This window comes from Protopterus annectens, chromosome 8.part0 (genome assembly GCF_019279795.1).
Source record: "Protopterus annectens isolate FY-2018-M chromosome 8.part0, PAN1.0, whole genome shotgun sequence".
Taxonomy (NCBI): Eukaryota; Metazoa; Chordata; order Ceratodontiformes; family Protopteridae; genus Protopterus; species Protopterus annectens.
The window spans coordinates 915,097,267-915,110,028 of NC_056741.1; the positions used below are offsets into that span (position 1 = coordinate 915,097,267).

Here is a 12,762-nt window from a genome sequence, read left to right on the forward strand (position 1 = left end):
CATAACACTAGCTTCTGAGAAAAAGTTTCACAACTTAACTTCATAAGAAGAGTACCTCAAATATTTGTGTGCATAAATATTCAAGAGTCACTACAGTCAAAAGCAGTGAATTAACAAAATTTTGCAACTTTAGTGTTCTACGATTGTTTAGTCAACTACTGCAGTTGCATGTGTGAACACAGTGCTCTCTCCCATCATTTCTACATGTATCTAGCATTCTAGTGCAAGACATTTCTGAGTATTTGGAACAAAAAGAACAGCAAAATCAATTTTACAAATGTACTAATTGAAGAGTGACATAAATTCTTACCTTTTTCCTGCTCCAGTAGGGGAACAATCTCTGATAAGGGGGGAAAACATAAAATTAACATCAAAGAAATCAGCTTGTTACCTTCTAATTACAAGTGATGGTGGTTGTGTGTTAGACATAAAATTTCTCGATCACTGTGATTTTTCTGGTTCACTCAAGTTTAACTGATCTATATGCATAGACTGCAGGAACGTAGACCCTGTGGTCAAAAGTATGAACTATTCAAATACTTGTAAGACTTTACTTACCACATCCTGAAGTACTTTCCTTAACATCAAAACCTGGAGATCTCTTCAGCAAGCTACATTACAGAGCTTTTACTACTCCAGGTTTAGGTCTTTCTCCTAGCACCACTACCACAAAAGTTAGCTTTCTGTTGTTGTCATTATAAAAGGGATGACACCTGACAAACTCATTTCAGTTTTTCCAGTTGTTTACTAACTTAATGTATGTTAGCCCCACTGGGCTGTTATGAGTCAACTTGACAGTCACTGTACTTGAAAAGATCAAAACTATTATTCCCTTAGCATCAGTGAAGGCCATGTAGATCTGGTTGGAAAAATGAAGAAAAGTTAAAAAAAAATCTGTTGGAAAAGACTCTTCAAACATGCAGCATTATGCCAAGTATCATACACTTTTGAGTATTGCTTGAATAAGCAGTTCAGTTCAGACTGCATCTACTATGAGGTGCTCACAGAAGATGACCCAGATTTATGAAACTCAAAGAGCAGCAAAGTAAAACCATAATGCACAGAATTTGAAAGAAATCCTTAGGGCAAGAGAGCTCAAAGTATTACTTGGCAAAGAAAGCTCTTCCCATTAACTATCATACAATATTTGTGACATTTAGAGAAAGATTTGATTGAAGACTGTTTTTGCAGCAAAGATATGTTTCAAGGTACATTTCTAAAGGATGTTAACAATGTTGCCATAGTCCAAGTACAGAGCACATGCCAGCTAAGCTTTACTCAGGATATGAAAACCTGCTTTTAAAAACTTCTGACAGGCTATGCCATTTTCATGTTCACAGATCACAAAATCTGTAGTCTTTACATAGTCATACTTTCTGTTCCCATAAAACAGTGCTGTCCATGTATTTCAGTCAATATACCAGACCAGTCTTATCCCCCTTTATTCTTTACAGAGTATGGTAAAGCAATGGATAACATAAAACAAAACTACTTACTAGTAGCAACTTCAGTACAAATATTACAGGCATGTTCTGACCATATTAGTAGATTTGTAAAGCGGACAGTCTTGGATGGGTCTGTGTATTTCTATGACACCCCCCCCCCAATCCTGACATGGTATTTTCTGTAAAATCCCATGATTGGGGATGTCTGTGAACCTGTACTGGTACACGCTATGAACCTGGTAAAAAAGCACCCATTTTCCCAAAGCCTGCAACTTCCCGTCATATCACACTAAAACACCTTCTTGGAAATGAAAAATAAGGTTAATCTGACAGATGATTAAACAAGCGGTAAGACTATATGCTTGTCTGTATTACAAGGAACTCGCAATGCTGCAGTCATCAGAAAAAAAACTGTCCATCTACAAGGGGAATTGCATTCTAAACCCATTAAGGAAAGTCATCTTGTAGACAACTGATACTTTAAGTAAATTCCATCTAATGTTGAGGACCCTTCTTAGTCATTCCTTGGTTGGGTTAAATCTCAAGCAACAACTACCAAATTGGAAGACAGTATAGCATCATACAAGCCCAGAGTTCAGAAAGCCAATCATTGGAACACAGACTTCTGAAATGTACAATAATACTTGATGAAATTGTGCAGAGACCAAGTTTTTGTGGAAACGAGGTCTGCTAGACAAACATTCTTGAGGAAAGTACTGGTGTCTGGTGAACCATGAATGGGCTTAGGCACACTGATGGCAAAAGACAATGCAACTAGCAATCCACTTGGAAAGTGGATGCCTGGCAAATAGAAGCTCTTCAATTTTCTGTAAAAAGACAACCCAGTTGGTGTTCCTAAAGTACCACATCACTTTCAAATAGCAACACCTGAACTGACATGTTGCATGAAGGACCCCCCCCCCCTTCACATTTTTGCCTGCTGCAAATTAAACCAGAAAATGGATGGGATGGTTCAGAGAAATGTTTCAAACCACCTTTGGGATGAAATGTCCATTCATCCCAAGGAACAACCTATCCTTGTGAAAGATGAGCTGTGATTCTACACCAATAACGCCTCGAAGTTCATAAGTCTGAAATAGAAGTGATGACCACTAGCAAACAAGTTTTCCATTATCCAAATTTCAATACCACTGAGCTACCAGGCTCAAACCATGGATGAACAAGTATGTCAACCATGGAGAGATTCTTCAAAGAACAATAATGATACTGCACTTTTTGGGAAATACGATCTACTATTGCTAAGATACAATCTTGCCCGACAAAGACATGATGCACAGCAGCAGCTGCTATATGCACCTTAATGCATTAATAACCTAGGTCCAAATATTTTTCATCTGAAATATGTCAAAATAACTTACAAGCTAATGGACTAAGTACTAGTGTTATGCCACCCAAACCAAGAGCAGTTTCTACTTGGAGGCATAATTTTGCCAACTGAAAGGCTTCTTAGCAGACTAATTTACCTGCAAGACCCATGGAAATTCAGCAAGATAAGTGGGGGTTGTCTACATATGCAGCCAATCTCTAAGGTGGAGCCAGCTGCTATCCCAACTATGGTAGGCATCCTTAGCAAATATCAGAACGGTTTCCTGCATCACTTTGTTACTTGGAGTCTGATACCATGACTTTCTTGGTTGTCAAGCAGTGACAAGCATCACCTTTTCTTGAATTTTGCAATAAGACACAAAACTGTCAGGCATGCATACACAGAGGAGTCTGTCACTGGACAGAGAATGTATGCACCACTTATACATCTTTGTCCTGCTTGCTCCAGGGAAAAAAGAAAAAAGGAGGGGGGCATCTTCTCCTGAATAACAAAGAGGTTGGTGTGTTGAACTCAGCTTTGGCAATATACTGCCCATTTATGGCTTCTGATTCCACAACTCTTGAAAGGGACTGGGAATTCTGCTCAAAGCATATACCAGTTCATTCACATCCCTTGAATTATGAGCCACTGAAACAGTGATGCTCCTATCTATGGATCTATGCCAAACAAGCAATTCTACAGCAAAGGGGTATAATGCTGTACTCCCATTGTTTGTTAAGTATCACATGATGGACTTCTTGTCTGACCGAATCAGGACATGCCCCTAAAGCAGCTTCACCTCCAAGGCCTCTAAGAAAAGTATCAATCATAGAATTCATAGCTCCAAGTGACTAATGTGCAGTCCCTCTCCAGGGGGCAATCACACTACTTGTACTACATGGAACCTTAGACGGGTTCCTTAACCTACAAAAAAGCACCTATCAGAATTTGCAAAATGTTTTGCAGCAAAAAGGGAAGACCCATTAGTGACTAATGGGCATTCTCCATCACACCAGCACATGGTGACACCGGTGTGGCACAAAAATTACATCTGTGAACTTGTGGTGGCTGTAAAACCACAGATCTCACAGTCTAATGTAACACCAAAATCCACAGACATGTGACAGCACGACAAAAACTGTAGTTAGTTTCACGCTGAAGTTATAACAGTTTGAGCATAGCCTTTGCATGGCATCTTCACCCAGGATGCAAGAGAAGGAATAACTTACAGTAAAGAGTAACTAACACTGCCCTAAACAAGGAGTTCCTTTGAGCAGGGAACAAAAAGGACTTCTTTTCAATTTATGGTCACTCTAAATATTGCATCCAAGATGATGACCATAGCAGTCTCTCCTCCCAGGAAGTCCCTAGATGGGAGTACCAAGAGGGTCATCTATGAGTCATTGGCTTACTGAGCGACTGATCAGATCACTTAATCACACAATGATACTGGGCTGTCTCTGAAAAAGAAGCATGTGGATCAGTGCTCTACCCTAGTTAAAAAAGAAGTTATGTACTCACCATAATGTTCCATCTGAGTAGTTATACTTCATTTTTCTGCAACCTGTAGGTATTTGGATCCGAGCCGGCAACTTTTCAAGCATCTGTTCCAAGCTCCAGGCTCCTCCTCCTTACCCATAACCCATCATCATCCCTTACTTTCCTTCAAATCGAGTTTGCCACTACTCAACCAATCAGCAACTCAATTTTATAACAAAACTAGAACAGGTTCGGGGGAAGGCGGGTGGGACAGTTGCAGAAAAATGAAGTATAACTACTCAGATGGAACGTTATGATGAGTACATAACTTCTATATCTGAAGTAGTTAACTTCATTTTATCTGCAACCAGTGGGACAGAGTCCCCAGCTACTAAAACACCTGGGAGGCCCTCATGGAAGGATATTCCTGAGCACCGCAGAGCCGCAGGATACTTCTCCCTCTGCTCTCCCTCTGAAGATCAAATCCAACTTATAATGAGAAATTAAGGTATGCGACCTTGCCCAAGTTGCTGCCGCACAAATGTCATCCAGTGAAACCCTAGACCAAAAAGCAGCAGAAGTTGCCATAGATCTGGTAGAATGAGCTTTAACAGGACCAGGTGGGGACAGACCTTTGTCTTTATAAATTTGCAAAATACATTGTGTTATCCATCTAGCTAAGGAAACCTTGGAGAAAAGGGTTTAGAGAAGGACACAAATAACTGGTCAGACTTACGAAGGGGCTTAGTTCTGCATAAATAAAAACAAAGCTGTCTATGAACATCTAGCAAATGTAGCTTATATTCACCCTTGTTCTGAAAATTTGGAAAGAAAACAGTCAGGTTAATTGTTTGATTAATGTTTGATTCAGAAGCTACTTTTGGTAAGAAAGAAGGGTTCGTGCGGAGCGAGACCCTGTTCTTATGGAAGATCAAGTAAGGGGGCACGGCAGACAAAGCTTGAATCTCAGAAACTCTCCTAGACGACGTATTGGCCACTAGGAAGGCTGTCTTCCAGGATAAGAACTTCAAATCTACTGATGCTGCAGGTTCAAAGGGAGGAGCAACTAGAGCCTGCAGAACCAAGGTAAGGTCCCAAAGAAGAACGTAGTCCTTAATTGGAGGGCGTAAAAGAAAGGTGCCTTTAAGAAAGGCGTTAGACAGTCTCGAAGAGGCCAGGACATTCATGTTTTCGCCAACATGGAAGTTTAGAGATAGCTGCCAGTTGCACTTTGACCATAGAGGAACTAGCCCCTTTTTGAAAAATATCTGCTAAAAAACCCAACACTGCAGAAACAGGGGCTGTAAAGCGATCTAGGTCCCTCTGAGAAGCCCAAATAGAGAATCGTTTCCATTTGCTGGGGTAAATCTTCCTAGTGGAGGCCTTATGGGACGCCACCAGAATAGTTTTTACCGAAGAAGACCAGGAGTCCTGGCAATCAAGGGAACTGGAGCAACCAAGCCATCAGCTTGAGGCTGTCCAGGTTGGGCGGACAAGTGCCCAAGGGATGAGAGATGAGATCAGGGCAAGGATTCAGAATCCACGGAGGAGCTAGAACATGAGACCAGAGGAAGGGGAATCACACCTGACGAGGCCAGAATGGGGCAATGAGGATCACTTTGCACACCAGTCAACAAGCTTTCTGAAGAAACTTCGGAATAAGAGGTAACAAGCATGGACTAGAGCGTCTCTGGCTGCACATCGCGTTGGAAGGAGATGCAAAGAGATCGCAGCAAGGCTGACCCCACGCAAGAAAGATCTCCTCCGCTATCGATTGTTTCAGAGACCACTCGTATGGCATTAGAATAGCCCAACTCAATCTGTCCGCTAAAATGTTGAAGCATCCTGGGATGTGCGTTGCAATTAGAAATCGAATGGTGGAGATTGCCCACTCCCACACTCTCATGGCCTTGTGACACATAGGGTAAGATCTGGTTCCCCCCTGTTTGTTGATGTACCAGACAACCGACATGTTGTCTGACTGAACTGCAATAATCCCCAGAGGAAGAACAGTGTGAAAGGCTTGCAACCCTAAAAGCACTGCTTTCATCTCCAGAACACTGATATGCAATCTGTTCTCGATCTGGGACCACGTGCCTTGGACCGTCCTCCCCAAATAATGCCCCCCCCACCTGAGCTGGGAGGTGTCCATGGTCACTGTGGCTTGGGCTGTGGGTGAAACAAACGGCCGTCCTGCTAAGGTCTCCAGCGATTAGAGCCACCAGAGAAATAATGCCCTGCAGGCTTTGCTGATTTGAATTGGGTAATCCATGGGGAGATCTAACCAAGACCAATTTACGGCCAGCATCCACTGAAGAACACGCATGTGAAGACATGCACAGGGGAGGATCGAGACTGCAGCGGCCATAGAGCCTAGGGCTCAGAGAACATCGCCTGCCTTTGGTAGCCTGGGGCCACAGATCACTGATATATGGGCCCGTAAGCTCTGGACCCTGGCTGGAGTTAACAAGCCTTTCAATTGGAGAGTATCCAGCCGTGCCCCGATAAAGTCCAAGAGAGACTTGGAAACATTGATGGTAATCCCTAGCTGGATTGCAAGATGAAGGAAGGAGTCTCTGGCTATGCAAAGAAGACGCTTGGTGGAAACAGCGAGGAGCCAATCATCTAGGTAAGGAAATATCTGAATTCCCTGAAGACTCAGGTGAGCCGCTACAACTGCCATTACCTTAGTAAACACAATGGGGGCTGTGGTGAGACCGAAGGGTAGGGCTCTGAACTGGAAATGATTGGCTCCCAGCCGGAAACGAAGGAATCTCCTGGAGCTTCTGCAAATCTTGATGTGGTAGTAAGCATCCTGGAGGTCTATCGAGCACATCCAGTCACATTCCCAAAGATAAGGTAGAATGGACTGCAGGGTGACTATCCGGAATTCCTGCTTGGCTACAGCCAGGTTCAAGGTTGACAGGTCCAAAATGGGCCTGATGTCCCCCCATCTTTTTGGCACTAAAAAGAACCTGGAGTAAACGCCTGATCCGGACTGATCTGGAGGGACTGGTTCGATGGCTCGTTTGCGAAGCAGCTTTGAAACCTCTAGCGCTGCTGCCTCCCTTTGAGTGGGTGGGACATCTGAGAGGCACTTTGGTTGGATGGGATGGGTAACAAATGGGATGGTGTAGCCTCTGGATATTATTTGAAGCACCCAACGATCTGCAGTTATGGACTACTAAGCCGTTGGGTGTAATGATAACCTTCCCCCGACTGTCTCCAGAGTAGGACAGTCGGGCAACCCCTCAGGGCTGCTGAGTGGGCCTGTCCGAGAAGGTCTCCCTATGCCCAAAGTTCCTCGCCCCCCCCCCCTGCCTCCGAGGCAGCATCTGTCCTGTTCCCCCTCTGCCTCTAGGGAATGAGTTATCCTGAGAGTCCCAGGAAAACTACGATTTTCGGAACCACATCTTCTTTTGCCCTCTCTGATTCCTAGAAAAGGATCTTTGAGGGCTACAGAAGCGGACTCCAATGGCAGACAAAGTCTTCCTGTCCTTTTCGCTCTGGACCAGAGTGTCACGTACTGTCTTCCCAAAAAGAGAAGAACCATTGAAGGGAGCATTTGTGAAAGACACCTTGAAGGGGTCCGCTAATTGACACAGCCTGAGACAAGCGTGTCGCCTCATAGCCAAGCCAGTCCCAGATACCCTAGCCACTCCTTCTGTGGCATGAGAAAGGAAACGCATGGACGTGTTCGATACTGGTTTGAGAGTCAACATTTTCACGGAGAACAGGCGCTTGTCCTCTGGCAACAAAGACTCTGGGGGCAACTCAGTGAACTCCGTGACTAGGTCTCGCTGCAGTCATATAATGTGTGCCAAATAGCTCAGAGCTGTGATGGAAAACGTCGCTGAGGAAAACACTCGCTTCCCAAATCGATCCACTGCCTTAGACTCCTTGTCCGGAGGGTGGAGCGAAGAACTCTCCTGTGCCAGTTCCCTCTTGATGGCTGCTGCAACCACCATAGCATCCACCGGGGATCCTTTGTACCAGGCCTGTCTGTCTGAGGGTGGAGAGAGAATCCTGTCCGGGCGTTTCGGTATCAGCTCTATGGTGTCAGGCTCCTTCCATGCCTGCATGGTGATAAGATCCACTAAGGGATCCACAGTCGGGGACACCCAGGACATAGATGGGCCCGTCCCAAAAACTTCCAGGAACACTGACTCATCCGTAGAAGGTTTTGAGGCTGACCAACCTCCCCTCTGGCGGAGGATTTCCATGATGTCTCCAAAGGAGACATCCTCGGGAGGCGACCTGGGGGAAACTTCTCCTTCATCCAAGTCGGTATCTTCTGTCAGGGACTTGGGGGCGTCCAGGTGCCTCCTTTTATACATGTGCTTAAGGGGACCCATGTCAGTGGGACTCGCTGAAGAGGGCTTGTGAGTGATGGGAGGGTTCATCCAGGGGAACCACCTGGGGGGTCCTCTAGCACGGGTTGCCCCTGGGACAAGCTGAAGGAAGTTGTAACCGAATCCAAGGCAGTCTGGGCGGAATCCAAGGAAATAGGCTGGGGTCTCGATCCTTGGGAGAAAACCCTCTCCACCACGTCGATCGCCAATGGAGAGCACACCTCCTTAGCACCCAATAAGGAGGAAGCTCTCCCAGTGTCCACCATGAGGATCAGGGACAAGGCAGAAATAGCCAGAGCTCTGAAGGAATGGCTCGGATCCGACAAAGTTGGACCCAAAGATACCTCCATCCCTTTTGATCAGACTCCCCGTCCTCGGCACCGAGAGTTGCTCGGATCTGAAATGGTCGATCCGAGGAACTCAAGGTAATCGCTGGAGTCTAGGTTGGAAGAATGGTCAGCGGCGAACCCCCTCGGATCCATAAACCCCGAAACCACAGGCCGGATCGGGAAAGGAGAAATTGGATGAAAGAAGGGCATTGAGGTCCCCCCTCCAGAGGAAGAGGGGCCTGGCAAGACTCTCATTTGGATTTGGGTCCGAATGAATCTCCTCATCATCCTGTCCATATCCAACTCCGATAGACTCTGAGTCAAGCACGAGGAGGGGACCGACTTGGATCTAACTTGGTTGTAGTGACTACCTAAATGAAGGCCTCGGATCCAGGGTTCTATTGGCTCCACGGAGAACCACGGGGAATGGAGCAGAGGAGCTGTAGGCCTAGATACTTTAGAGGGCAGGCTAGGGAAGGGCTAGCGCTCTGGAGACCGTTTGCGGGGCCTATCCCCCCTCTTGTCTCTGTCCTTGTTCTTCCTGTCCTTTCCTTTTTGGCCTCCCCTTCAACAGGTCTAGTGGGAGGGTGAGTCCCAGCCTGAAGGAGTGGTTGAGCAACTGCTGGAGCAGCTGAGGCCGATGACTCCAGGGAAGAAACAGGTAGAAGGCATTTTGCAACTAGTTTGGCCTTCCATTCTTTTAAGTCCCTGGGGTTAAACCCAGCACACACGCTGCACTCAACGGAAAGATGGGGAACACCCAGGCAAATTACACACAGAGTGTGGCCATCGGCCGGAGAAAGCTTATGGCCACACTCTGCATTTTTTGAAGGTAGGCTTTGGCTGATCAGCCATAGTACTAACACACACAGCCAATCTACTTAAAACTAACACCCTAGCACACACACCTAAGGGATAGGGAGGGCCTTACCAGACTACTTTACAACAAACTTTTTTTTTTTTTTAAGTTTAAACCGACGAACAGCTAATGGGGGAGAAAGGGTGAACTAAACGACCGCACACTCTCACTAAATAGAGCAAAAAAACGCCAACATTTACTTACTAATAACCTAACACTTGGAGCTACAGAGATCACAATGCTGATGCACGAAGCGGCAAACGAGATCTGAGGGAAGGTAGGAGATGGTTATGGGTAAGGGGGAGGAGCTTGCAGCTCAGAGCAGATGCTTTAAAAGTTGCCGGCTGGATTCCGATATGGATCCAAATACCAACAGGTTGCAGATAAAATTAAGTTAACTACTTCAGATTAACAGTTATGTGCTTACCATAGTGACACATCCACGTAGTCTGTCTCCATCTGGTTCAAACTGTGGGTTATCGGATCTGACACAGGCCATTTCCTTCTGATTTAGAACTCACCAGGCACAGCCGCCCTTACCTACAATCCCCTGCTCCTCACCTTACTCCTCAGATGGAAATAGTTTCAGAGGCAAACTCTAACTTACAATAAACTTCCCTAACCAAAGAGAACGCAGGACTACATGTTAAAGGAATAAACGGCCTCCACTGTCCAGCCATCTCAGACAGGTTCACCATAATAAGTCAAGGTGGGTGCAGGAGGGGGAAAAAGGCTAAACCAGACAGAGAAAGACAACACGGATCTACTGCTATGGTAAGTACATCATTTCATATACGAAGTCTGTCCCATCTGGCTTTAACTTGTGGGACGGAGTCCCCAGCCATGAAAAATTCCTCTGGAGGAACCAAGGAAGGATATTCCACAACACAGTATAAACAAAGGAAGCCCTGGATCTAGTTTAAATAGCCATCTTACAATGTGACATAAAAGTGAGGTGACCCATCCAAATTACAACTGCACAAATTTCATCCACTGATATTCTAGAAAACAAAGCTGTAGAAGTAGCCATAGCTCTGGTAGAATGACCCCAAGGTCTGCAAGGAAGGGATTTACCTATCAAATAATATGCAAACAAAATACAGTCTGATAGCCACTTGGATACAGTCACTTTAGACATAGGTGAGCGCAGCCTAGATTTTGAAAAGGAGACAAATAACCAACTGGATTTTCTAAAGGCTTTAGTATGGTACAAATAAAACCTCAATTACCCACGCATGCACAAACAATGTAGAAAGTACTCGCCTTTGTTGGAGAAAATGGGAAAAAAAACAAAGGGAGATGAAGAGAACTGTTAAGATTATTCTCAGAAGCTACTTTAGAAAGGAAGAGTTTGTATGGAGAGAAGCCTTGTCTTTCTGGAACATCAAGTAAGGAAAAGAATCAATAGCTTTCAACTCTGAAACCCTTCTTGCCGAAGTAACAGCCACAGAAAACACGGTCTTCAAAGACAGAAGCTTTAAGTCAGAAGTAGCTGAAGGTTCAAATGGTGGGCCTGCAAGGACAAGCAAAACAAGTGGCAAACCCCAGGGAGGAACCGGATCCCAAACTGGAGGATGTAGCAAAAAAGTACCTTTGAGGAATGCCTTGGAAGTCTTGAGACAAGTTAGGGGAGCATCATCACTACTAACATGAAAATTGGAGATGGCTGCTATCTGTACTTCTTAATAGTAGAAAAACTAGAACCTAACCAACAATGTGGAATCTGCATTGCAATTCAGGGATTACAGTCCTTTAGGAAGATCTCCTGGACAGACACTACACCAAGAATTTTGTTTCAAAAAATACCTTGAGTGTGTAGGTGATTGTTTTACTTGCTGTGTACCTCTGAACAGATTAGTTAGTGTTTAACTGTATGCTAGATTTTTCCCTGTGGCATGCACATCAGCTGGCCATTACCGCCATACTTTTTAAATCCCCTCTCATTACTTTACTTAATAAAGCAACTGCAATTCCTTGAAAACACCACTAATTGGCAGTATAGGACCTTACTATCCCACCCATTCCCCAAATTTTACCCAAATAGCTCTCGAGCTCTGTGATATTTGCCTTTACTTTTTGCCTTATACTAAAGTCACTAGAAATAAAGAGTCATCCCTCTTAATAGCTCCTGACTGCTGCCAACTCCTAGCAGACACTTACTCGAGAATCCCAGTAACTCAGTGTGAAAGTGCACTACTGTGCCACTGATTGATTCTGGCGGCTGCTCATTTCCCCATCCTGGTTCTACAACATACCTGGTGCTTCTTCTCACCTCCATGCAGTCCCTCACTATCCCCTCCCCCATTTTATCCCATACTCTTCCCTGGAATCTTTAATTAGTGGTGCTGAATGAGGTGCCATCTTTATTGTAGACCCCTGCCCCATAGAATGGTCACTTTTGTACTTGCCGGTAAGTGTTTCAGCTGCTTATTTGACTCCGCTTAAACTACTAATATAAATACCTGCATACATAGGATCGTAGGCTTATTTTACGATTTTTTGTAGGATGTCTTAACTGCTGCTTAAACCTCTGATATAAACAGCCTGCTTACATAGGTTTGTAGGCTTATTTTACAGCGTTGTGTAAATTGTCTAACTGCTGCTTAAACTACTGACATAAACAGCCTGCTTACATAGGATCATAGGCTTAATGTACAGCATTTTGTAAAATGTCTAACTTCTGCTGCTGGTTTGAATGAAACTGCCTTGCAATTATGTCTAGTGCTTGTTGGAAACTGTTTAATCTTGTGCTTGTTTGTAACTGCTTGGTACCTTGGATGTTATGAGCTGTTGAAATTCCTCCAAACTCGGCAACTGTGAATATTGTGTTACATTGGCGTATCTACTGCATTTCAGTCACATACACCAGCGGATAGCTAACTGCCGTTAATAGTCTTCCATTGTTCTGCACTTGCTCTTTTATTTCTAAGGTGCTCACATGCCCGGTACCATCCTAACCAGTTAGGTACAC

At 44.7% G+C, this 12,762-nt stretch overlaps 1 protein-coding gene across 1 annotated transcript in view; it reads right to left on the reverse strand.

The window, feature by feature from the left end:
- The window catches only part of LIN37 (lin-37 DREAM MuvB core complex component), a gene marked incomplete in the record, with an annotated part of 817,002 nt that overhangs the window by 519,061 nt on the left and 285,179 nt on the right, over positions 1–12,762 (reverse strand). The window contains 1 exon segment of the mRNA XM_044080439.1: positions 311–340. Coding sequence (XP_043936374.1) covers positions 311–340 — 30 coding nt within the window.